This window comes from Diuraphis noxia, unplaced genomic scaffold (assembly GCF_037042655.1).
Source record: "Diuraphis noxia isolate RWA-SAM2 unplaced genomic scaffold, SU_Dnox_SAM2 contig0005, whole genome shotgun sequence".
Lineage (NCBI taxonomy): Eukaryota > Metazoa > Arthropoda > Insecta > Hemiptera > Aphididae > Diuraphis > Diuraphis noxia.
This window is the reverse complement of record NW_028301715.1, coordinates 49,825,686-49,852,096: the sequence shown is the minus strand read 5'-3', so window position 1 is coordinate 49,852,096 and position 26,411 is coordinate 49,825,686. Positions and strand designations below refer to the sequence as shown.

Genomic DNA, 26,411 nt, shown 5'->3' with positions numbered 1-26,411 from the left:
TATTTACTTGGCTAGAATTTATTTTCTTTATAAATTAATAACTAAGACTTTTTTATAAAACAAATTTAGTATCATTTGTCATGGAAATTTTTTAAATAGTCCAGTTATGAATAGACATGTTTATTCGTCGAAATATATAAATTCTAGCCAAATAAATAAATGATTGAAATAGAATCAATTAATTTAAAATTTAATTTACTTAGCATTTATTCTTGATATCACAGCTTTATAATGTTTAAGTATTATAAATTACTAGTTTTTTTCAAATTTAAGTTAACTTAGCATTTATTTATGATATCACATATTTATAATGTTGAAGTCTTATAGGTAGATGACTAGTGTTTTTTTACTTAGCAATTTTTTACACGGAGTCGACGAAGTGTTTTTGTTGGGATATCAGTAGTTTTTTTATAACATATTTTTATGTACTGGCATGTAATATGTAATTTTTTATGTTTTTATTAATTTATTTTATTATTATGTTTGTTTATTTAATATACTCTAATTTTTTTTTAAAATCATATTCAATTTTTTTTCCATTATTATAATATGTACATTTTTACCCCCTCGAGGCCATCGTTCAAAATGTATTGCAGTGTAATTACATCGTAGCCATTTATCTATTATCTTTATTAAACATTCATCCATACACATTGTATTTGTCGTTTTTTTTTTCTCAATAATTTCTCCTTTTTCGTAACTTCTGTTTATATGTTTTAGAAACCATTTTAGAAATAAAGAATCACAAATTATAATATAAATAAATAATATAGTAGTATAGCTGGTAGTATGGCCTACTACAATTACAACAAATAAAACGTAGTTTTTCTACCGGCGGTTTTTTTACATCGAACGTCGCCAAAAATATGAATGTCATGACAAAATAATTTTAATTAAAATTTTTTATTTTTTCATGATGAATGTCGATAACAGAAATTACGAATACGATAAGCAAAGACGCGGCGGGCAACGGCGGGAACCGCAAGTCCGCAAGTCGCAACCGCTGCCCAGTGTACGACCGCGACGAAAATGTATACGGAATAGAGGGGGTAATACGGTCTCGTGCGCTGCTGCGTGAAACGTAATAACTAAAAACGGTCAAGCACAATATCTTTTTGCTTCAAAAATACTTGATTTTTTTGCTAATATATTCGTTATTATTCAACCAATTTTTTCGAAAATGACAAAGGTATAATCTACAAATCATGCCCGATCTATTGATACCACAAACAGACCAATCCGTTCATTCATTAGGTCTGTAGCCCTGGCTAAAGAAAACGGGCAAATTTACACACATTCAATGGGCAAACTCTGGCTCGTGTAATATACTACGGTAGTGACCGCTTCGCTTTTTTTTTACTTAGCTTCGCGCCACTACCGTCGCGCTGGATAAATTAATAAGAGCGTAATAATAATGAGTAGGTAATACATTGAATTGTCTCAAATAATAAAATGATATATTTTTCTTGCTCGTCGCTACCAATAGGCAAAACAAAATTGTCAACGATGAGTACAATCGACGGACTTCCATTTTCTAGTTGGTACCCAACCAACACGTCATCATCCTGCTGCATTTTATGATAATAACATTTATTATATTATTATGTACATATATATAGTGTACATGTAGAAATATAAAAATATTATATAATATTATGTAGACATTAAACGAATAAAAAAAAAGTTTTTTAATATTACCTCAATAGGTAGTCAAAACACAAAAATATTATATAGGTATATTTTTAATACCTATTTCAATCTCGTGTTAACAATCTTTTTCCACATCGCTGGTTTTTAATCTAAAAATGTGTATACTCGGCATTCGGCCTTCATTCAGAGAACAGCTCTCCGAATACATTGCAATATAGATATTTATACAGAATAATAGGTCTCTATGTAATCGGCAAATGCGAAATTTGTATTTTATTTTAGAAGTTGAGCGGCACGAAAAAGACAATACTCGATTCACTGTTCGATACCAATACTATCTTCTTATTTGTGTACAAAGAACGGATGTGATTTTTTCCTGTAGATTAGAAACCTACCCACTTGTTTTCGAAATAACAAAAAATACTATTTTTAGAGCACTAAATGAATATATGAGTTCCCGAAACATGTATGATTTACTGACCTATTTTTTTTATAGTGGCTATAGTTATAATGTAAGCAACTTATTATAACCAGTCTACAGCTTTTTGAGGTATCTTATGAATGTTAAAATGTCTTTTAAATTTTTAATACCCAAACCTATTTAATTCAATGTTAAAAGATTACTCCACTTCAATAACGGAAAAAAATTAAATTAAGTCACTTAAAACTTTTTGATTATCTAATACCTGGTCGATTAAAATGCATGAAGTAACAATAAGGAATAAAATATTTTGTTTATAAAATCGGTTTACTTACGCTTTGGCGTCTTATCTCTTTGAAGCACTATAATAATTTTGCAGTTTTCCGCGATGTCACCATTTGGCACCTTCTATGTATAAGTATGCAATACAAATAATTAATTATTCACTTTATTCACGAGAACATTAACATCAAATAATGAACAGTGGTATTTAAAATGAATTATGTGCATTCCTTGCTGCAGAAAAACAGTGTAAGGAATTTCATTATAGTTTGACAATTAATGTTTTCGATTACTTTGTTTATTTATCACGAACTAATGAAGCATAATATATAATAGCTGAATACTGTAGTAATGTAAACACTAAGCAGTCGTAAGAACATCTCAAACGACTTTAATTAACAGATGATGTGATGAAATTATTTATTATTATACTAAATAGCTTGACTGTAAAGCATGCAGAATGCGGGTGGATATTTTTACTTTGTGTTCATGAGAATTTTTTGATTATTATGTATGATATGCCATATTTTTTTAAGTCGTCAACTGTATCAACTACACAGTAGATACGGAAAAATATAAAATATAATATAAGTATAAAAAATTAGCAACCAGCGAGTACCGCTGGCAACCGTATTATCATTAGGTATTTGTATTATTATGATAAATTGGAATGCAGTTGCCTAATTAGGAAGTAGGTAACTATAATAGTGTAGTCGATAGGTAAACGATGAAAACAAATTGTATCCATAATATTCTAAACTGGAAATAAGTACCTAATTATGATCGTAAAATATATTAGAGATTCGAACCTACCTAGTCATCTACAAGTATACTTATAATTTATAAAGTTTATACGTGCAATGGCGTGACGAAGGACTATATTTGAGGCACGTGTCTCAGTTTAAGGGATGGTGGGTGTCCTCAAAGACCATCCGATATGTTAAAAAAGCATTATTATTTAAATGAATAAATATATTTTATCTAAAAAAATTGTTTAAAATGTTTTTTTTGATGGGTGGAGAAGTAGTGGGTCTGACAATATAACTGTGCCTCATAACTTAATGAAGTTCGCCACGTATAATACGTGTATAGAGGCAGAATTGAACGGTAAACTACACAGCGGTAGCCGGTAAGTACACCACAAAATATTGGTCGTTATAACTTAAAGTCTTAAAATACTTACGTATATTCAATGTATAAATATATAGAATTACATATAAGTAGGTATAACTGTAACAAATTACATAGGTAATCAATGAACTATAAAGTCAGGTACCTCTAATAGAAAAATTGAACGACGAGTGAAGGTATCTTGGTACCTATTTAAAATATATATTACTATACTAAATTATTAGATAGGTACTGAGTTAATATAAAATAAACTATCATAATAATTATTGTTGAGTATTTATTAATAACTATGCCAATTAATCATATAACGATATGTATATATTAGTAAATAAATAGTAGTTAATAATATACATATTGTGCGTGTTCTATTTAATTATTACGCGTGTGAACAAATTAGGTATAACTATAGGTGGTACTTTTTTTTTTTTTTTTCCTTATGGTATCGAGGAGTACTAGGATACCTACTCTGCGTCTCTGCATAATACAATGTTTTAATATTAATATTATTTATATAAAAAAAAAAAAATGTGACTCTCCATCACTACTACCGACACTACTCAGTACATTTTTTTAAAATACGTCACTGCCAGACGCCAATACATGAAGCTATGTATTTAATAATAGACTAATTTGTTTTCATTGTAACAATTGCAGTATAGAATATGGAATAATATTCTACATTGTAATTTAAAGTGTCAACAAAAACCTCTCTAAAACGTTTCAAAAACATTCCCGATTTCAAGCACTCCCATATATGTACATTATGAAATTATTAAGTAAGTTATTTAGTTATTATAACATAACATTTTCATAACGTATAGGTTATGTTAGATTAGGTTAATTCACTTTGCAACAACGCATATACATTATTATATAATGTCATAACCATTATCAAATAATAATTTTTTTTATTTAATCATTTACAGTTAAATCTAATACCAATGCCACGCCGTAGCCAGGATTTTTTTCAGGGAGAGGGGAGGGGATGCTTAAGTCATTTGACCTAACTTAACCTAAAGTCCCCCTAACTACGGCACTGTCTTATATCTATGTTGTTATATCATATACAACCCAACTTTATTTTCCTTGACCCATTTGTTGGTCGCGTGATTTCTCACCTCGGTATTATTTCAGACGCACCTAAGTTAGCGTACGACCTACAACTACTATATCTACGACTTACCACTGTGTATTTTTTATGTTTATTGCCTTAAACATCCGCGTATATAGGTTATCAGTATTTAGTAACATATAATCTAAAATTAGTTATGCTTTATGCATCACCAGGAATTATATCACTATCGATTGACTATACTCGTCTAACTACGTGTTCCGTCACAACTCTGAACTCTGAATAAAAAAAATTATCTTCATTAACTTTACAATAATATAATAATATTTATACGTAATAGTTAAATTTTATTAAACTATATTATGAATACGAGAAGGATATTCAAGTATACGAATTTTAAGTGATAATAATAATTTATGGTTTATTTTTTCAACCCCTATAGAGCGCTATAGAATGGTTCACTCATGAATATAGTTTTAACCACTCGAAAAAAATTGTTGTTTGTGAAAAAATGACCATTATTAATGAATTATAATATTATGTGTTGACGTGTATATTGTAGGTACGTTCAAAATTGTAAACAAAATATACGAAAACGTACCCGTGGAACAGCAGCACAAATGGAAAATATAAATGGAATTTGAACGTTTTATGAGAATGAGCTAGTGTTTTGGTATTTGTGTTCGGCGTGCCGTCGAGAATTCGAAGGTTGTCTGGCAGGGTATGTAGGTATAATGATATATACGACGGAATGAGTGGTGATCGTAGAACAACATTTATTCGCGGGGACGGGGGTTGAAGGGGTTGAGACAAGATAGTGTCGAGAGATTAAAGAATATTGCACCCACTCGCTTGAGGAGGGTAACAACCAACAATGGAGATAGGAATACCTATGACCTATACCTATATAAACACCGTAATATTATAATATACATATATCCAATATATATAGGTAGGTACACATTACAATATAGCCACATAGGTAATATAAAGCCGTCACGCGACACCGATTTAATACTCGTAAACATATTCGTGTAATCGAATATACTTAGCACCGGTACGGTATAGCGGGCAATATATATATGTATAATATTATACTGAAACTCTCGATTATCTACGGAATAGGGTGGCTCAGCAGTGATGGATAAGCAAATTCCGTGCGTAATCCCCAAAATGGTCAAAATATAAATTGAAACGAAAATACTAATATGATAGTTTATAATATATAAATTTTAGTTATTAATGTATAAGTAGTAGGTAGGTTGATATATTGTGGACATATTGTATTTTTAATTAGATAGGTGGATAGGTATAGTAATAGGTACATATTTACTTTTTTACAAGAAAATCAGTCACCTGGTATCCGGACATTTTCCCCCCGGACATTTCCCCCCCCCGGCTGTTTTCGGCGTAGTAGGACATTTTCCCCCGATAAATTTTTGGATGCGGACATTTTCCCCCCGTATTTTTTTCTATTATTTACCTTCGAATATAAAATTATTACCTTTAACACATATTTTTTAGCTTTTGTTCATATATTTTTTTTTTATTTTTGTAAAAACTGTACATTAACTAAAAAGTCTCTAATCTTAATTTCAATAAAAAAATAATGAATAATATTTAAAACAAGTTAAGTAAAAATATAATTTTAAATAAAAGTAAAATAGTAGTATACTAATATTGAATTAGATGGTTAACATTGAAATCTAAAATATTCAAACGGGTACAGTTTTTACAAAAAAAAAGAATAAATATGAAAAAAGACTAAAAAATATGTGTTTAGGGATAACCAATGAATCAGAAATAAAGAATTTTTTACAAACTGTATCATTTTTATGTCGACATTTTTAGTTATTAATTATATTTTGTTTATACAATCTTTTTTTATTTTTAAGTCGGATTTTTAGTTACTAATTATATATTGTTTATACAATCTTTTTTAATTTTTATGTCGGATTTTTTGGCCAGTTGTATTGTACTATATTATATTATTTAGACAATCTATTTAAAATTATATTTTTACTTAACTTGTTTTAAATATTATTCATTATTTTTTTATTGAAATTAAGATTAGAGACTTTTTAGTTAACGTACAGTTTTTACAAAAATAAAAAAAAAATATATGAACAAAAGTGTGTTAAAGATGTGTTAAATAACACAAATATGTGTTAAAGATAATAATTTTATATTCGAAGGTAAATAATAGGAAAAAATACGGGGGGAAAATGTCCGCATCCAAAAATTTTTTGGGGGAAAATGTCCTACTACGCCGAAAACAGCCGGGGGGAAAATGTCCGCCATTCCAGTCACCTATACCTATTATTGATTTTTTTTTCTCAATAAGCCTTTTTTATTGTGAATTAAGTTTATTTAACGACACATTTTGTAACAAAGGATTCTATCATATAGGGGGTTCTAGGGGTTACAGGTAGACCTAATAAATGAAGTAACTTTTTGTTTATGAATATAATTTATTCGCATCAGCACTAAACATGCATAATCAAAGCTGGGCAAGTTAGTCATTTTTTTTAACTAGTTGAAGTTAAGTTACTTTAGTAAAAAAACTAACTAAGTTAGAACATAAGTTAGTTTCTGAAACTGTCCAAATTTTTAACTTAGTTAGTTAGAAGTTAGTTTGGTGAAAATAGTTAGATTAGAAGTTAGATTTTTTTTTTTTAGATTAAAAAACGTTTGTGTTCAAATGTAAATAATAAGTTATATCTAACTTATATTATTGATAAAAACTGAAAAATTGAATTAATAATCTAGTAATTTGATCACATGTTCTAATTAGGTAAGTAATAATTTCAAGTTCTTGGAATTTTAGATATTACTTATTAAAACATAAATGATGAAACAAAATAAAAAAATATATATAACAGTATGCCAACATAAAATATAAATATAAAATAACAATATATAACAGTCATAGTATAATCAGATATTTTATGTTTTATTTAAAATATTCATTAAATTTTAACAAAAGTGTCATTTCAAAGTTGTTATCAGACATAGACCCACGCCTTTCATCAAATAATTGATAATAATAATAATAATAAACTAACTAGTTAGTTATTTTTCCGAGTTAGATTAGAATTATTTTACGCTTTCAATTCAACTCGTTAAGTTTGAAAGTTATTGTATATTAAAACTAACTTAACTTTAACTTTCTAACTAGTCAGTGCCCAGCTTTGTGCATAATACAATTTATTTTTATTTTTTAATACTGAAATTAAAAAAAAATAAATCTGATCTAAATTTGTGTATAAAATTCAAAATGGCCAATTTACAAACCTTATATTCAGAAAAATATTGATTGTAAAAACATGTATTTTATATTGATTTTTTTTCATTATTTAAGTTAAATAAAATTTATCTAATTGCATAAAAATTTTTAAATTCAAAATGTAATAAGGTTCTTCAAATATTTTATGAGAAATTTTTAGTAGGTATTTAATTGTTTTTAAAGTTTTACTTTTCAAATAATGAGACTTCAAAAAATTAAAAAAAAAAACTTTTAATATTAAAATGGTTAGGTCTAAACTTGTAACATTTAATGTTTGTCCCTGTGCCTTATTTATGGTCATTGAAAAGCATAATTCCTTGGGAAACTGGAGCCGTTCACAAACTGGATAGGTAGATTCATTAATGGTTGATATTATTGATATCCTAGGAACCAAGATAGTTTTCTATCTATACAGCCAGTAAGAATCGTTCACTCAAGCAGATAGTATTTTAAAGATATTATTTCTGTTAGGGTCCCCCACCTTAGCTTCAATTCTCCTCCCAGTTTACATTTTACAGTTATCAAACGATTTGGTTTACCATATTTTTTTTTACTCGTGTAATTGAGTTTTGTACTTTTCATTGAGGTATAGAAGTCTGCCAATGAAAGATAGTCAATACTACTAGTTCAATAGGATACCTGGTTCATTTGAGTTGAAGCATCGAGCAAATGAATATAAAATTCAGCTTGTAATGGTGTCTGATAGTTTAAGTCGTTTAAGAGGTGTAAATATGTGGAGAGGGTATAGGGGATAAATCCCCCCATGTTTAACCTTTATGTGACTGAGACAAAATACAACTTTTAATGACGGTCTAGGTACCCGGGTACTTATAATATTAATATCTGTGATTTAACGATAAATTATTTCGTTGTATATACTATTGAAAGATGTCATGGAATTACAAAACATGCATACTAAAAATTTAAAATAAAAATAAATTTAAAAACTAAAAAGTTACCCAGGTATCTTTCCAAGCCCATAAAAGTTAAAAAAGAAAAATAGCTATATTAAATTCTTGGGAACACTTGGCTACATTTTAAGATTTTAAAATGGACAATGATTAACTATTATCACACTTAAAAAATATAACTGATAAAAACTTTTAACTTCTGACTTTTTGTATAACTTTTAGCCGCCTAAGACTTTAGCTCCTGGATATAAACTAAAATTAAAACTGTTAATATTTTAATAGGTAATAATTATTTTTGAAAATTACACAAGACCTAGAATTTTAATTCCCTAAGAAAAATATCAGGTTTCCTTTCTTTGATTATGGACAGTTCTTAAAATGTGTATCTATTACTTTTTAGAAAAATCTAATGCAAACAACTAAGCAGTAAACATCAGTACCATTTTCGAAAACAAAATAAGATTAAAAAAAGCCAGTAGGTAGTAAGTACTAGGTTTAAAATAAATATATTAACATTTACACACAAATATGTAATATGACTATTGTAAAAGAATTTATTACAATCAGCTAGTGTAATACAATTCTACATTGTGATCTTGGTATTTAAGTCTTAAAAATTACAATATCTTCTTTTTACATATGCATTGTCTATGTTATAAGAGTACAATATTAAACATCATATCAAGAATAGGCTTAATATTTGAGATTTGTTTGAAATTAAGTAAAAAGAAATTGAACTTATCTCAAAATAGTCAATATTAAAATGTTGATATATTTTAGGTCTCAATAAATTACACAATAAATGCTAGACACATACATTATATATTATAAGAATAAATGATTATTCATTAGTATATTTTATCATATTGAAACGTATGAACATAGATGAGTGTCCGTAAAAAAAAAAAAAAAACAAAGAAGTATAGAAACATTAGAAACAATATTAAAATGGCCATTATTTAAAATCTTAGGAAAAATTATAGACAAGTAAAACAAATTCTTTATAGTATTATTAGTTGTTTACACATTTGAACATTTCTATTATAAAATATAGGATTATTAATATTACCCGTCTAGTACAAATTGAAGTAGGTATACTAAATATTATATCAAAGTACATTTCCAACAGTGAACTAAAAGTATTTAATCTGCTTAAGCTATTGTATACATAAGCATCAATTACCTCCACATTATTTTATTTTTATACCAAATTTCTTATGAAAACTTAACAGTTTTTACTATCAGTACAAAAGAATATAGAAAGTAATCTAATTGTCTACTTACATAAACCATGTCATATTCAACATAACCCATTGGAATATGATAATAAATGCAATAACATTAATAAATAATAGGTTCACTTTGCACCAACAGCTGAATACTAATATAAAGTATAATAATAAATAAAATATTATTTTTATCATAATTGTGAATATATAATATATATTTTATATGACTCTTAAGTTTAACTTCAAATCGCAAATTATTTTTATAGAATGATTTTTGACCATTGCAATATTAAGTAAGGAGTTCAACAATTCACTTAATTTTTCCAATTAAGTATCAAACATTATTCTTGCTAGAGTACAGCTAACAGTAGATATTGATAAATGTATGGTTTTAAAAAAAGGAAACCAAAGACCTGATATAGGAATTTATGTATACTTATTAATTAAGTATAATAAAATAACCTGAAACTCATGTTTAAAATTAAATGCCAAAGTTGTTAATGTAAGTTTGTATTTATTTTATTTGTCTACGCTAAAACATAAGCACATTCACATTAATCAATGAAATATAAAAGATATAAAATAGAAAATTATTGAAATACAATGAGATAATTATAATGTCAACTTATGTCTTATGCGTGTACTTGGAAAAGTCAAAAATAAAATACTATCACATGATGAAAAGGCATGACAAGGGACAATATAATATGGTATTTTTAGTTATAAATAGCAAACACATTATCACACTAATCCCTAATAATAAGTTTATCTAAGCAAGACTAACACCATAGTGGGGTATTGGTGAACAATCACAATTTTTGAAAGACTGATGCTCATTTACATCAATTGCGTTCGCCATAAATCATTTACAACACCACTCATTAACTTTCTAACAACTGTCAGATATATATAATATATTCCAAGGAAATATATATTTATTAACTCAATGTATGTTGTGAATAATCCTTTACAGTTCTTCACGAACAGCAACACTGATGTTAGCCCTTGTCATTTAAACCTTCCCAATAAATATATATGTAAAAAAGTTTTAACTATTTACATTAGGTAAATCTTAAATGACTACTAGGTAATGTTAATAATTTCACAGGATCTGCACCAATTTCTTTATCCAGCTAAATATTGGGATCTTGAATGCCTGGATGGTCCTGGACGAGGATTGTACTTTTTTGGAGTCCATTTGATAGCACTTCCCTCCAATATGAATCTTGGCCGTTTATACTGCTCAGAATTAACCAGCTGTTCAACATTTTTGGGCGTTACACAAATCACATGTTGGCCTTTCCAGTACTTCACCATGTTCATGGACTGCAACGTTGAAATTATGTCCGTTTGGGTGATACTAGTCATTGCGCTAAAAAAAATTATAAAACATATAACTACTCTCCTTGTTAATAATGATTGTTAGTAAATCAAATGTATACCTCAAATCTTTAATTGATAAAGATCCACAAGCATTCTTCAAAATTTCCAACAGTACCCATGACCAGTAAGATCTGTATGACAGTTTACCAAGATCACTCAGTGGCTTTTCAGGACTGGCTACAAGTCCTTCTAACTTGCTCAATTCATAGCTGAAAGCTATTAATAATTTACCATAACCTTGTCTCTGGAATGGTGGCATTGTTAATATACAAGCTACATTGTTGCAATCTGGTGAATCTTTTTCCTAAAATTAAAGATAATTAGTAATATGCACAATTTAGAGTTTTCTTTATTCTTTAATGAAAATGTAATAAAACATACTTTTGAAAAATATCCAACCAAATGTGCACCAACTTTGTCAACTTCACAAAGGATATAAAACAAAAATGGTTCAACATCAAAGTAGAGTGTTTTATGGTCTAAAAATAACTTTGCTAATAGGCAAAGATTCTGACAATACATTTTGTGCTGACTGGAATTCACTTCCCAGATCGATAATGACCCCTTATGATACACTTCAACACCGGGTGGTTGTCTCCATGTGCATTGGCTCTAAAATATTAAACATTTGTTAAATAAAATTACAACATATTAAATTAAATACTGACCATATGGTATTTGAATGATTTCTCTAGTTTGCTGTATTTCAAACAGTATTCACAAATCCAAATTTTAGATTCTTTTTGGTATTCTGCTGGAAATGGACTAAAATACCATGTGTCAATTTCATACTTTCCCAACTGTACTTTATTGATGTATTTAATTTTAGTTATCGCCTCATGCTCTTTTTCCAATGCAGCTGTAGTTGGATCCATTTCTGCATAAGACTAATTAAAATAAAATAAAATATTAATACAATAAAATCTAATTAAATGGCTAAAATTATTTTCTTGGTTAATTTCTATATTTAAAAAAAAAAAAAAACATACCTAATACCTAGTTGATTTTTTTTTTTAATACTCTATATTTTATAATTTTAAGGAGCCCACTGTAGTGATAATCAAACAATTAACTTTTTGCTAGAGGTATAAGCATAAAGCACTCAATTTGTTTCCTCTACCTGACTCTTGCACAACATACCAAATTTGTATTCTTGAATGTAATTATTATCTGTACTTGGTGACTTTTAATTAATAATAATTTAATTTTATGCTAGTTATGAGTATTTAAAATATCATAATTAAGATAATAGTATTTAATTAGTATGATTCATACAATGAGAAGTTCTCTAACTTTATAGTTTAATAAAGGTAAATGTGTTAATTGGATATTCAAGCTGGCCAAAATAATATACTACAGAATTTTAAACACACAAATGCATATCATGTGCAATCTAAATTATATCACAGAGTATGAAATATTTATAACATTAAATAATAATCTAATTAGTCTAGCAGTTTAATCAGATCATAGGGTAATTAAAATGAATAATTTTTACCATTGGAACATGATTGATCTCGTCATGTCTTCGTTTTTGGTTCCTAGTGATCTTTCTGTCTGACTGATTAAGAAGATCTAGATTTTTATTTACATCCTTCTGTTTCCAATTTTTTTCAGAAATATCAAATCTTGAATTCATAATCCTAAACCATAATTTTTATGTTTTAACATTCAATTACTGACTGTAAATTGCAATTTAATCATTCTTACCTATCTCTCGGTACCCATTGATCCAATCTTCGATTGTACCCTTCATAGTGTACATAATACTCAAAAAGGCGTTCTGTATCATTGAACCTTGTATGTAAAACTTCAGCGGGATCTATAATAAATAAATAAGAAATAATCAAACAAATAAGAAATATGTTATCAATTAATCAGTAAAATAATATTGAAATATATATTAATGATGATTCATTTTTCATATTAAATCACTTAGGCATTATAAATATAAATATTAAATATAGAATTAAAACAAATTAGCAATCATTTATGTAAATTTTCTAGAACATAGTTTTGACGCAGTAGAATAACATCAATTTATTAGATACCTAATCTATGCACTTGACTATATACAGCATAGTAAAACAATGCTGAAAAACTTATAAACATTTTACAGTTATATATTTAGTACATTTCTGTTGTCTGTGTATTATTTATAATTCTGAGGTTACCTGAATCAAAATAATATTGATCAATACTTTATTGAAACTTAATGTTTATATTTTTATCTACAGTTAATATATATATATGTGTATTTTTTTTATGTCTTGTGATTGTATCAGAATGAGAGCATTGTCTTTATTTTCAAATTAAAACCATTATTACTGTACCACTTAATTTAAATCAAACCTTGCATTGTACCTGTATATATTTTTTTTTCTGTTTTTGGACGTTTAGATTATTATTATATCTTCATTGTTAAAGAGCTCCCATAAAAATGTTAATAAATAAATATATAAGATACTATACATACATCATAAGATTAAAATATAACATATAATTAACTATAGATTTTTGTAAATATTAAGTAGGTAGGTGCTTATTAAATGTTTAATAAATAACATTTTTTTTTTTTTTTTTTTTTTTTTAAATATTTATATCATTGATAAAATCGAGAATAAAATTGAAATAAATAAAATAAATACCTATGATTATTTTTAATTCCAATAATCAAAACAGGAAAAACTGTAAAATTTAACATGACATCATAATATGTTAATTAATAGTTTAAATTAGGTATTAGGTAGAATGTAGATAAAATCACAAGATAAGAAAAAAAATTAAATTTTGATACCAACAGGTATTTATTTTTTGTGTAATTAATAATAACCAGATAAATTTTACCAGGTGATACCTAAGTGATCTAGGCCATCTCAGACATAGGCACCTCATATAACATGTGTATATAGATTATATAAATATAAAACCTTATCAAATTCAATGATTAAAAGTTTAAATTAAAAATATTTTTTCCTGCTTAAAATTGTTTATCTATGACAGTAGAAGGTAGTTTAAAAAAAAAAAAAGTTAAATTATATTAAATAACCTCCCGGCTCTATTAATAACTTTAACTATATTATATTACCTGTTCTTAACAAGAAAATGGTATTGGTTTTGAAATTAGTTATTGGCTTAAGAGGACGTTTCACCCGCATGTGTTGTCTCCGTCTTACAAGTACCTAACATTGCAAAAACTGTTTCGCGGGGGAAAGAACCGAGAAAGATACAGTTATAACTTATAACTAAGAAACGACATTTTCACCACATAAAGAGGAGAATTTTGTCTGTGCAATATCGTTTTTATTTTTTTGATATCAGAACTAGAAAAAAAGTTATTCATGCTTAAAAAACACAAAATTATTATAAAACAATAAGAATTTTTTTGTATAAGTGATATCGAAAAAATAAAAACGATATTGCACAGACAAAATTCTCCTTTTTATGTGGTGAAAATTTCGTTTCTTAGTTATAACTGTATCTCTGTCGGTTCTTTCCCGCGCGAAACATTTTTTACAATGTTACGCACTTGTAAGTCGGAGACAACACATGCGGGTGAAACGTCCTTTTAAGGGGATTGCAAACGTCTATTATTTCATCCAAAATATACCAATCTTTTGTCAATTACACCGATGGAACTGTTAACGCAATAAGACTTCTGAAAACTAATTTGAATTCTTTAACATGTTTACTTGAGATCGATCAGTCCACTTTTTAAAATTTCGATCTCCAACTCCTTTAAATTTGGTTTAAATACTTAAAAACCTACAAAATTTTAAGTATTGATTATTCCTTATTTAAATCTAAAATCTTAAAATGTGGCTTGATCGATCTCAAGTAAACATATTAAGGAATTAAAATCAGTTTTCAGAAGTTTTATCGCATCATTAGGTCCATCAGTAGGATTGACAAAAAGTATATATAAATTAGCATACATTCTTTACTGTTCACGCGCACGACATCGTAGCGGTGACTTGCACCGTACGTGCCGCGTGCGTAAATGTTTTTCTACTACTCGTTTATTAAACAACTTTGTTCTAAGAATCTGCAGGTATACAAGGTTTAACAGATAGAACTGAATTTTGGACTAACTTTTTTCACATAAATATATATATATATTTTTTTTTGTTCATTAAGTGAACCTAGCATAGGTAATACATTTTTTTATGTTTTATTTTTTAGAACTGAAAAAAATATAAAATGTTGGATAAATTCAAAATAGCCTATTTGTGAATCTGATTATAAGAACAATTTTGATGGTAAAAAGATTTATCTAAATCGGGTAGTATATTTTTTAGAATTCCCGGAAGGTCTATATTTTAATAGGCAATATCCATTACTACGAATAATGTCTAGAGTATGAATTTTAACACATAATTTATTATATCCATTGATACTAATAATTAGTAGCGAGAATGGATTATAATCGGAATCATCAAAGCTATTCGAAAACATAGTCGAAACACTCATTTTTATCACAAACTTTTACATCTAACTGGTTAGTAGGTACTAAACTAAAGAGTAGGAACTAAACTACGTGTATAAATCTAACAACAACTAACTTGTTATAAGTTTAAAGTTAATACTTAACAAATCATAAATCTACAAAATCTACTAAAACTAAAGGAACAATATTTAGAAATTAATTTATGATAACAATATACCATTGATTTCATATCAGTGATAAGAACAGTAAATACAGTATGACCAATATTTGGCGCAACAACAAGACTTCTCCGGAGAAGTCTTGTTGTTGCAACAAAAAATAAAACAGACATCTCCATTTGTATTATATCTCCGTATCTAACGATCGGATATGTCTGATTGTTGCACCAATCGACGGAGATTTTTTTTTCTATAGGAATACACAAAAAAGTGATTTTCGAAAAAAAGTGGAGATGTCTGGTTGTTGCACCCACCTCTTCAATTATTGTAAAATACTAAATAATGTCTGCTTGTACAACTATATACAGTTGTATGCAGCATTCAGCATTTCAGCCATAACATTGTTTATCGAGTTTCACGCTGTACGCATAATTTTCACTTTCTTACGTTAATGTACATTGTTTATTGTTTTATTTTTTAAATCTAACAAAGATTATAAACAGTGTATTTGGTTTTAAAAAATGGAGAGCAATATTTTTAAAATTAAAGAGCAAAAAATTAGATTATCCCGAAGAAAAAACACAAAGGGCATGTATTATAAAATAAAAGAAATACAGTCACAATTTTTTTTTTTTTTAAGCATTCAAAATTTGAATTTTGAGAAAATACGTAAAAATCACGAAAGATCGAAAATTATTTAATCTAGAAATTCATAAAAAAATTGTTTTCAATATATAAGTATTTGCTATACTTGACAATACCGTCTCCACTCAGAATCGGTTTTCGTATACAATAATATAATATCGAGTATAATATCATTGGATTCAAATTTAATTCCATCCATTACAATAACTCACTTGTAACCTACTGTACAGCAGAGCGATATCCACTTTCCCGCTTTTTTAAACTTACTATTTTATTATTTTATGAATATAGTTTTATTTTATTTACCAAGAAATTAATATTTGAATAAATAATTCCTTACTAAATAATGAAGTAATGACCATAGAATCTGATGTTTCATATAAAGATCAATAAAAAAACAAATTCATAATTAATAAATTAATAATTAACAACATTATTCAACAACGGATGTGTAATTATGATATTATCACCCATATTACAGAATATGTTCTCAGAACCTCCGATCGCACCGCTTCCAAATCGAGTCGGTAGTGTCACTAACACTAATGATCATTTATTACGCACGCACATATATTATTGCCTATACTGAACTCCTTAAAAACTGACCTTTTCAATCCCTTTAAATGATTTCTAATAATTGCTAACTAATTACATAGGTACATAATTAAATACTAAAGAATAAATGAGAAATCAACATGACAGATACCATAATAGAAAAATATAGCTATCTGTGCACATTAACTACACAACATTTTTTTGGGTCTGGGTAAATTTAAAACAAACTACATGAGTTTTAATTGTTTTATTATTGTAGATTTCAAACGAACATTTAACCAGATACAGTAAATTTCTGCTGCTGAAAGGCCTCAGCACAATGCTATTGGAAAGAATATTGGTTTTATTTAGACTTAATAAAATGTTTATTGTGGTAAAGTCTATAAATGTTGATTATAAGGCTTAGGACAGGTGCTTTACTCCCATAATTCAAAACAATACATTTTAATTTATTTATAAAACAGAAACAAATGTGTATCAAGTATACCTAAATCAATAAAATGTAAAAAATAATAATTTATACAAAATTAAATTTTTGATGATTTACATAAATAATATGCAAACCATAGTTTACAAGATATTTGATGAAAAATTACTCAGAGAAACTGTAAGTGTTTATAAGAGTGTCTATGTGAGCATTAGATACACAATAATTTATCATGTAAAATTATTTGATTTACTAATTTATACATGAGTACCTACCTAACTAACAAACATATTTTTACGAGACATTTACTACAATAATATTTTAATTTATCACAGTGAACAGCAGAATAGGTTATTTACCTTATACTATATAAATTAATAACAAAATCATAAAAATAATTATAAGGTGAAATATTAAAGCGGGAGTAGAGTATTGACTGACCCACTTAGGGAAACTCTACGTCACATTAAAAACGGGAGTGTCCATTTTTTAGCATAATTTACTCTAGTATCCTGACAAACACCAAATGGGATGTTTTACGCCCAATCCCTCCATAATTATCTACATAAGACAAACTTATACAAAATAATATTTTTATAATAAACCCTGCTTGAAACAGAAGTTGATAGTTTAGTTTAGGTTATAGTTGTAATTTATAAACAACGAGCGTTGAGTAACAAATAATTGCACAGTTTCAAAGTGTATTACAGGGAAACTATGAAGCCCCTCATTAGACGGAAGTTATTTCACTAATAACTTTCAATCATTTTTATGTGTACCTAAAAATATACAAATAAGTAAACAAAAAAAAAAAAAAAAATATATATATATATATATACTATATAGCCATCGTAAGCAAAAACGCCGTAAGTCACCATGAAGCGATTTTGAGAAAAACGTGTTTTTGTTTAGATTAGATAGTATGATTTCCGGCGTTTCGTTATTTGATTATAGTTTATATTTTACTTTTGGAATTTGGAGTAATATTTCAGACATACTACGGCGGCATGTTAACTACACAAGCCGAATTTTACGATTATTTATTTGTTTTTACCTCTTTTTTTTGGGACTTACGGCGTTTTGATTACGACGGAAGTATATATTATATATACATAAGTGTGTGTGTAAATTACAATTAAATGAAAGTTTTTTTTTTTTTATAAATGTCGGATTTATTTAGTAATTATTTTAGAGTCAAACTAAAATCACTATCCTAGTTATTCAATTGTATAAATATTGTTCCTCTAAACCGTATCCCGTAGAGCATAGAGTAATACTGAATAGTCTGAAAACTCTGAACTCTGAAATGTCCAACACTCAGTACACTCACTCGCCATAGCATAGGAATGAGATGTGCACGGGAAAAAAACCGTGCGTAGGAAAACGGCCAAGTAGGGGCGGTGGAGGTACAGGGGACAGGAGCACAGAACGCACAGCGTGCCGGCGCCAGCCAGCCGAACTATAACAACAATAATAACGACGCGCGGAGCATAGTTGAGTGACGGGTGAGGCGGCGGGAAAAATTGCGCGGGCGAAAATTACGCGCGAGAACGCCGCCGTCACCAAATGGTATTGAACATAAGAGGGCGGCGCGGCGGCACGAAAACCTCATAGCGTATTTATTTACGTTATTCTACTTATAGTATTAGAGGTCGAGGGACGGGCCACCACAACAACAACAATAATATCAACGGTTGTGACGGTCACGGGGAACAACGTGATGGGCTGGTATTGGGAGAGGGGTCATGATTGCACTGGAACCCGACAGCGCGGTCGAAAACGAACGTGAAATGCGAACAAAAGAACGACGAGTCGACGACCCAGGAGCGGCGGTTTGCGTTTGTCGGACGACCGAATCGACCGACAAATCGAACGTCGGTTCGCATATTATAATCGGTGGTCGGAAATCAAAACAATAATCGTGTGTGTATATAACATAGTCGCACATGTTGCACGCCGGCCGACGGCTATAGATTGCACAACATTTCGTCAGCGATCGGCGGTGGCAGATACGCATACGCACCCGCACGAGCTCGGCGCAAGACCAACGACTCGCGCGCGCACACACACATGCATAGAAATCACGTTGCGCCTTGCGCGGCACCGGCCGGGTCGGCTCTCGGTGGTGACTGCAGAGTGCAGAGGAGGATAAGGCGAACGTCTTTTTACGCAGCGGCCGATCGATCGATCGACCATCTCGTTCGATCGATACAATTATCATTATTAGTTATTTAATAACAACCAGCCGGTTGTGTGTACTCACGCCACGAGTCGTCGTACCGGCGGACCAGATAGTGTTCGCCCACGTCCAACGGTCCATCTTCGGACGATTCCGAGTCCTCGGCCTTTTCGTTCTCCGACGAGCCGTTCGCGGTTTTCGGGTCGTCCGGGCTGTTAGCGTTCCGCGGCGGATCCACCTCCATGCTGACGGACGTCGCGCTGTGATGCACGACCATAATAATTACCGGGCGACGGCCAAGACGATTTTATTGTATACACAATTAGCGTGCGACGGAGGCGAGATTATCGCAAAAACAATAATATTATATGCGTTAAGATTTTTAACTCGGCGGTTTAACCGTCAACCACGAGGATGATGCGACAGCCGTGAGCGGTAATAATAACTGCTATCCGCTACAGACGCAATACAGTAATGCTTGGCGGCCAGCGGTTGATGCTACCACAACTCTCAGGTATGAGAGCGGCGCACGTCGGCTACGGGCGGTGTCGGCTTTGTTTGGGCTACGCGCCCCACCCCACGCCATCCAGGCACCGATGCCGACCAGCGCGCTGTACAACTTACTGTGGCGCCGCCCTAACGACCTCGCCATCGTTATCATGGAATAGAAGATCGACGTAACTCACCCACCGGATTACCGTCGTGGAATAAACGACAAAAAATTGCGAACCAAAATCGAATCGCAATAAACAGTGTACGTCGTGCACGATCTGGATTGTTGTTATTACTGTGTAATGAATAATTATAACAATTATCTGAAGTATCATTTTTCTAGCAAAAACAACATACTTCTAGTTACTACTTATAACGGCTATAACAGTATACACGTAAATATTACGCTGTAAGCTTCATTTAGTTTTTTTATATAAAATTAAAACAAAATAAATAAATAATAATGGTTTTCAACACAATAGTTATTTACAACATGTTATGACTTAATAATGTTATGTATGAGAAGATGTACAATATACATTTTTCTTAACTGTATATAAAATAAAAATATATTTGAATGTAACAAAAAAATATTTGATTCAACGTACAATATAAAGTATCATTAAAATTAAGAACTAAACTAAGATCAAGTTAATATCCAAGATATGGAAAATGTATGACATAAAAAGTTTTAACTTCCAACATCCAACAACATTTTTATATTTATAATTAAAAACATTATTTTGGAAATAAATTAATATTGGAACTAAATAATAATATCAAAAAAATACTAAGCTTGAAAACTGCCTTATTCAATACAAAATGTATTAATAAAATACTATAAATCAATTATAAATTGTCATAACATAAAATAGTCTTTATTTTTACAAGATTGTCACTTAATTTTTTTTTTTAATTAATTAAGACTCACTTACAATTAATAAACATTATGTTAAAGTCTGAGTAAAAAAATAAATTTATATTTCTTCATCTTCACAATTGTGTAAATATATTTGGAATGATCTACGTCTGCTAGTACCATCTTTAGAAAATCCAAACTTATGATAGGTACCATCGAGGCAGATAGCTGTAACATGAGTTCAATGAAATTGTATTAAAATAAAATAATCTAATTAATATTAATATATAAACAAACTGCCAACAACAGTAATTTATTGATTACAAAAATGAATTGCAAATCTGGCAAACAGGCAATTATATTGCCAAATAATGTTTTTAATATAATGTAAGCTAAACAGCACTGGAAATGAAAGCTCTATCAAACCCAAACCACCGACCAAGAGATAGTTACATACATTAACACAATCGCGGAAAAAATGTCCGAAGTAAAAAAGTCTAAGGCATAAAAAGTCCGGTATAATATTATATTATTAAAAAAATTTAATGATTACAATTATAATATAAAAAACAATTAAAATAATTATTCATACAAATAAAATATAATAATATATTATAATTATTTCTTAACACGTTGACTGCGTATGTATTTTTGCATTTCCCGCCCAGTGCGTACGTTACTTTTTTCATCAAATTTAATTTTGGTACTAAGAAAAAAGTTTTTAAATGTGTTCAATAATACATATTAACATTTTTTTCAACTTTGAGCTTTTGAACTTTCATGACGCCAATTGGCGTCGTTAGCGCCACTGAATTTTTTTTCAACAGTGCGCATGGACGCCAATTGGCGTCTTAGTTATTTTTGTTGATTTTTTTTAGAAATTCAAGGAAGTATATATATACAATTAAATAAATAATATACAAGTATTACAAAACCATTAATAAAATTGATTTTTATTATCTGAAAATTAAAAATTAAAAAAAAAAAATTTATTGTAACCTATATGGTTTAATCACGCTAAATAATAAAAAAACCACATTCAGACACGCTTAACGAGTAATAAACCATTTACTTTTATTATATTGTGGACGCCATTTGGCGTCAAACACGTTGCTGATTGATACTCATAACGCCAATTAGCGTCAGTACGCAGTCAACGTGTTAATTAAATCAAGTAGATATTTACTTAACTATCGTCCTATAAAATATAATATAGGTATTTAAAAAAAAAGTAGTTATTGGTACATAGGTAGAAGATTATTTATTAATTTTGTCAGTTAAATAATTTAGTTACAATTTATATTAATATTAATTGGAAGTTTGATTGTGCATGACACAGTATTATCACATTGACACGGATCTTTTGATAGTCTACCATTAACACTATAGCAACACTGTTGTAATAGATTAATGAATAATACAGTGAAACTTCTAATTAACAAAATTCTCTTTAAAACAAAATATTTTGCGAACCAAACCAAATAATGATTAATTTTTTTAAATTTTATTTCACCAATTTCTTAATTTTGTTGCCAATGTAACTTAATAATAGATAAGTTTAATTGTACTCGCAATTTCTAATAAATCATTTTGATAAAATAATCAAAAATTGATCAATGAAAAGAACAAACCCTATATCATAGAAAATATGTCTACATACAAGTACATAATTAGGGTGAGTTACATTAAGAACAGCCAATACATTTTTACTGGCCCTGTAGGTAATTTATTTTTTCTACAAAGAGAATGATTGCATTAAACTAACCTAGAATTACATAAAGAAATATTAAATTATCGATAACTATGATTACAAAATAAATTAAACTACTAATAGTATTGATAACATTAATAATTTTTCATCGACCTGTAAGTTACCAAAACAAAATCTAACCTGAAATTTACAGGTCTGGTAATATTGATAGTTTATAGAATAATTAGCACTATCCGGTGTTCAAGCAACACTCAATTTTAATTACAGTACTATTAATGGTTAATAGTGTGATAACAGTTTGATAAGTCATCACAGGACATTCATTTCAAAAAAAATTATTCACCCAGATCAACAAAAAATTATTGTTATTGAACAAAGTGATTACAATTATCTAATAAATTAGATATTTAAAAATTTTATTTTATTCTTACCAGCAACAGTATCTTGAGTCAAAAAAGTGCAAATACAGCCCACTTCTGGAGGTACTGTAAAAGTGGCCAAAGCCCACTGTGATTGACAGTAGGAACTGAAAAAACTGAATGGTGATAGACTAGATCGGCGATTTAAATCAGATTCTATCACTGCAAATATATGAATTGTGCCTTTATCACTTGAGCAACATAAATATTCTGAATTTGGGCTAAAGTTTATGCTGTGAAAATACAGATAACCGATAAAACACTATATTAAATTATAAATTAATCATATTATGTTTTTACTTAATAAATTATATCATAGTATATAATTTAAAAAAACTTGTTCTTTTTTATTTAAATAATAAAAACACATAATATGATTCACATATATTCTTATCTTCAAAAAGTGCAAACAAGGAGTTACATACCAGTATAATGTTGCTGTATCCGACCCACGTCTTAGTTCAGCAACTTTGACTTTATGACAAGTATCCCAGATTCTTATTAAGGTTCCTTTAGAACTTGCACTAGCTATAAGTGTACCGAGTGGATTAATAGCCAAACAAGAAATCTCACCTTGGTGAGCATTAAGTATTGCCGGAGCGCTAGAACTTGTTGCTTCCAAATTTGAAACATCCTAAAATTAAAATAGTTAGTTTTTTACATAACATTGTATAATATAATATCATCTAAAATTACCATAATATGAACACTTCCAATTTTGTTACCAGGATAAGCAATGATTTGTTTTGTAGAACTTTCTAAAGGAGTGATTTCACACAGTCCCATCGGGTTTGGACGGGTTTCCAAATTAATTATGTGCTTAACGGCTGCAGGAAATGTAAAAACAGATATCTTGTCCATGGTTACAACTATAATTCTAAGTTAGACATTTAAAATAATACTAGTAAATATTCTGTTTAAAGAATAATACAAAAGGTATACTAACTTGTTTCTCCTCAATCGTACAGATTTTACATTGGAATCACAAATAATTTCCATCACAAATTTTTGTAAGTAAGCGTCATAGATCAGTACAGTGTTCTGACTGTATTTTGGATATTTTCCACCAGCAATTATAGCAAAGATATTGGTACGATTCAGCATTTCGCATTTCGATACACTGCCAAAATCTGTTCATCACAAGAAATAATATGGTTTCAATCATAAATATAAAGCCTGGAAAATCACCATCGTTAAAAATATTTAATGTCGACTTACCGAACCTCTCTTTTGGTGACAAGGGTTCAACGTTGTATATTCTCACACCAGTTTCAGTACAGCAAGCGAAACAAGCTGAAACACGACAAACGTTTGTCACAGTTACGTCCAATGACGACACTATCTACAGCGGGCTGTAAGTTTACGGTGATATTTTTTATTTGTATACTCACTACGGTCTTGGTTGAAACTCAAACTGATTATGCCTTTTTCATTCATGTTTGTATTGTTTTTGACCGCCAACAGTCACGAACAATATATATTATATACACGCACAGTAGACCAAACTCTCTCGAATATTGAAAACTTCGTAAAAAAAAAAAAACGTTAAAATGCGCAAGAAACAAAAGAATTTTTCAAAAACGATTAGTATTAGGTGGTACTACGTCTATGCTCTAATCGTCTAATCAGTCTGTATTCTGAATAGGTACTGACAACTGACAACTCGGACAACTGACGATAATATAATTTGTAAGTCGTATGCTCGTAATTCGTAATCAGCACAACGTAGTCCACGATCAACCAATCAACGTACAGACACTGACGTAATTCAGTACTGACTACAGTTGTTCGGTGTGGTGTGTACTGGCGTCTGGCGAAGTGGTCACTGGCCACTGGCGTACTGCGCAGTGCGCAGCGAACGTAGTACGTTTTGTAGATATTAGATAATATATTAATTATTTACACTCTACAGGCTACAGCTCGGATAATTTAGGCTGTGCTCTGCAGGCTAGTGCCAGGCGTACTGCGCACCTGCAAAAAGTTTATTGTGTATTTGTGACCATAGTTGAAATGTAGATTGTAAAATAATAAAATCTAAATAAAATTCTGTGATAATACGGCGCGTGTAACTCAATATAGACGATAGACCTATATAAACCTTATTTTACGCATTTTTAAAGGTCTACTGTCTACTAAGTCTGACCGATAAGTTCTGATTGCATCGTTATTCTTAATTCGACTGACGACTAAATACATGGGGTATAAATCCAAAAATCTCTTGGGGAGCTAACCTGCATTGTTATCACGTATTTCAATATATTTGTGCTATAGTGATTGTGTTATTATATAATATTATCCTTGCTAGCATAGGTAGAGGAGTTGGGTTTTTAAGTTTATTTTTAAAAATGTAATATATGTATATTATATATAGTGGCTATAGTGCTAATACACAAAAATAATAACATTAAATTTAAGGTTTAATATCTATGGTTTGCCCGTTTAAAAAAAGTCACGGGGGAGGGATACTACACCTAAATGGCTAAATCCCTTGATTGACTTTATTTATTTTCATAGTTATACTGAAAACGATGATGAACTCAAAATTGGGAAAACAAACTTAGTTTCGAAATTTTAGTCTAATGAAACTTCGTCTTTTGCGATTTTTTTGCATTCACGTAATCCACGCTCTTTTATTATTATACCTTTAGACAAGCAATGCGTACATGACGGAAACCTAACAATATAGAAGACAATGTTTGATTACTTAATCACTAATACGAACCATGAACTACTATTGCTTATTATAAAAAATAATACTTAACTGATCGTGCAATAACTAGATTAAAGATAAAAAATTTAAAATGCTTATTTTGCATATTTTTTTCAGTTTTACGTATTTCTTTTGCATATAATTTAATATTTTCTTAAGCTGCTTATGTATTTTAATAGTAATATTGAATATAAGAATTAAGAATATGATTTAAATATTATTTAATGCAGACATATTAATTATTTATAATTTATTGTTATAGCTATTTGTCGCAGTCACTATTAATTTAACCATTTAACGACAATAATGGTTTGATGTACTCACGTGCATTTATTGTCTATCACTCTAATAATCTGATGTACTATATTTTCGAATACATTTTTAAACTATTTTTTTATTTCAATTAAATGTTTAAAATATGGTAAATAGTTTTACGCCATATTT

At 29.2% G+C, this 26,411-nt stretch overlaps 2 protein-coding genes across 2 annotated transcripts; both read right to left on the bottom strand.

The window, feature by feature from the left end:
- Positions 1–10,476: 10,476 nt before the first annotated feature.
- mof (males absent on the first) lies at positions 10,477–20,338 on the bottom strand. Its single transcript, XM_015511493.2, has 7 exons — positions 19,861–20,338; positions 13,076–13,187; positions 12,864–13,008; positions 12,034–12,252; positions 11,747–11,977; positions 11,425–11,669; positions 10,477–11,354 (listed from the first exon to the last, which is right to left on the bottom strand). Exons 1-7 carry the CDS (start codon positions 20,051–20,053, stop codon positions 11,108–11,110), a joined length of 1,392 nt encoding a protein of 463 aa, XP_015366979.1. The 5' UTR covers positions 20,054–20,338; the 3' UTR covers positions 10,477–11,107.
- A 394-nt stretch (positions 20,339–20,732) lies between these two features.
- Positions 20,733–25,196, bottom strand: LOC107163868 (WD repeat domain phosphoinositide-interacting protein 4-like). The gene is made up of 7 exons (XM_015511473.2): positions 24,649–25,196; positions 24,476–24,550; positions 24,204–24,387; positions 23,954–24,134; positions 23,683–23,891; positions 23,270–23,490; positions 20,733–21,355 (listed from the first exon to the last, which is right to left on the bottom strand). Exons 1-7 carry the CDS (start codon positions 24,692–24,694, stop codon positions 21,246–21,248), a joined length of 1,026 nt encoding a protein of 341 aa, XP_015366959.1. The 5' UTR covers positions 24,695–25,196; the 3' UTR covers positions 20,733–21,245.
- Positions 25,197–26,411: the final 1,215 nt, after the last annotated feature.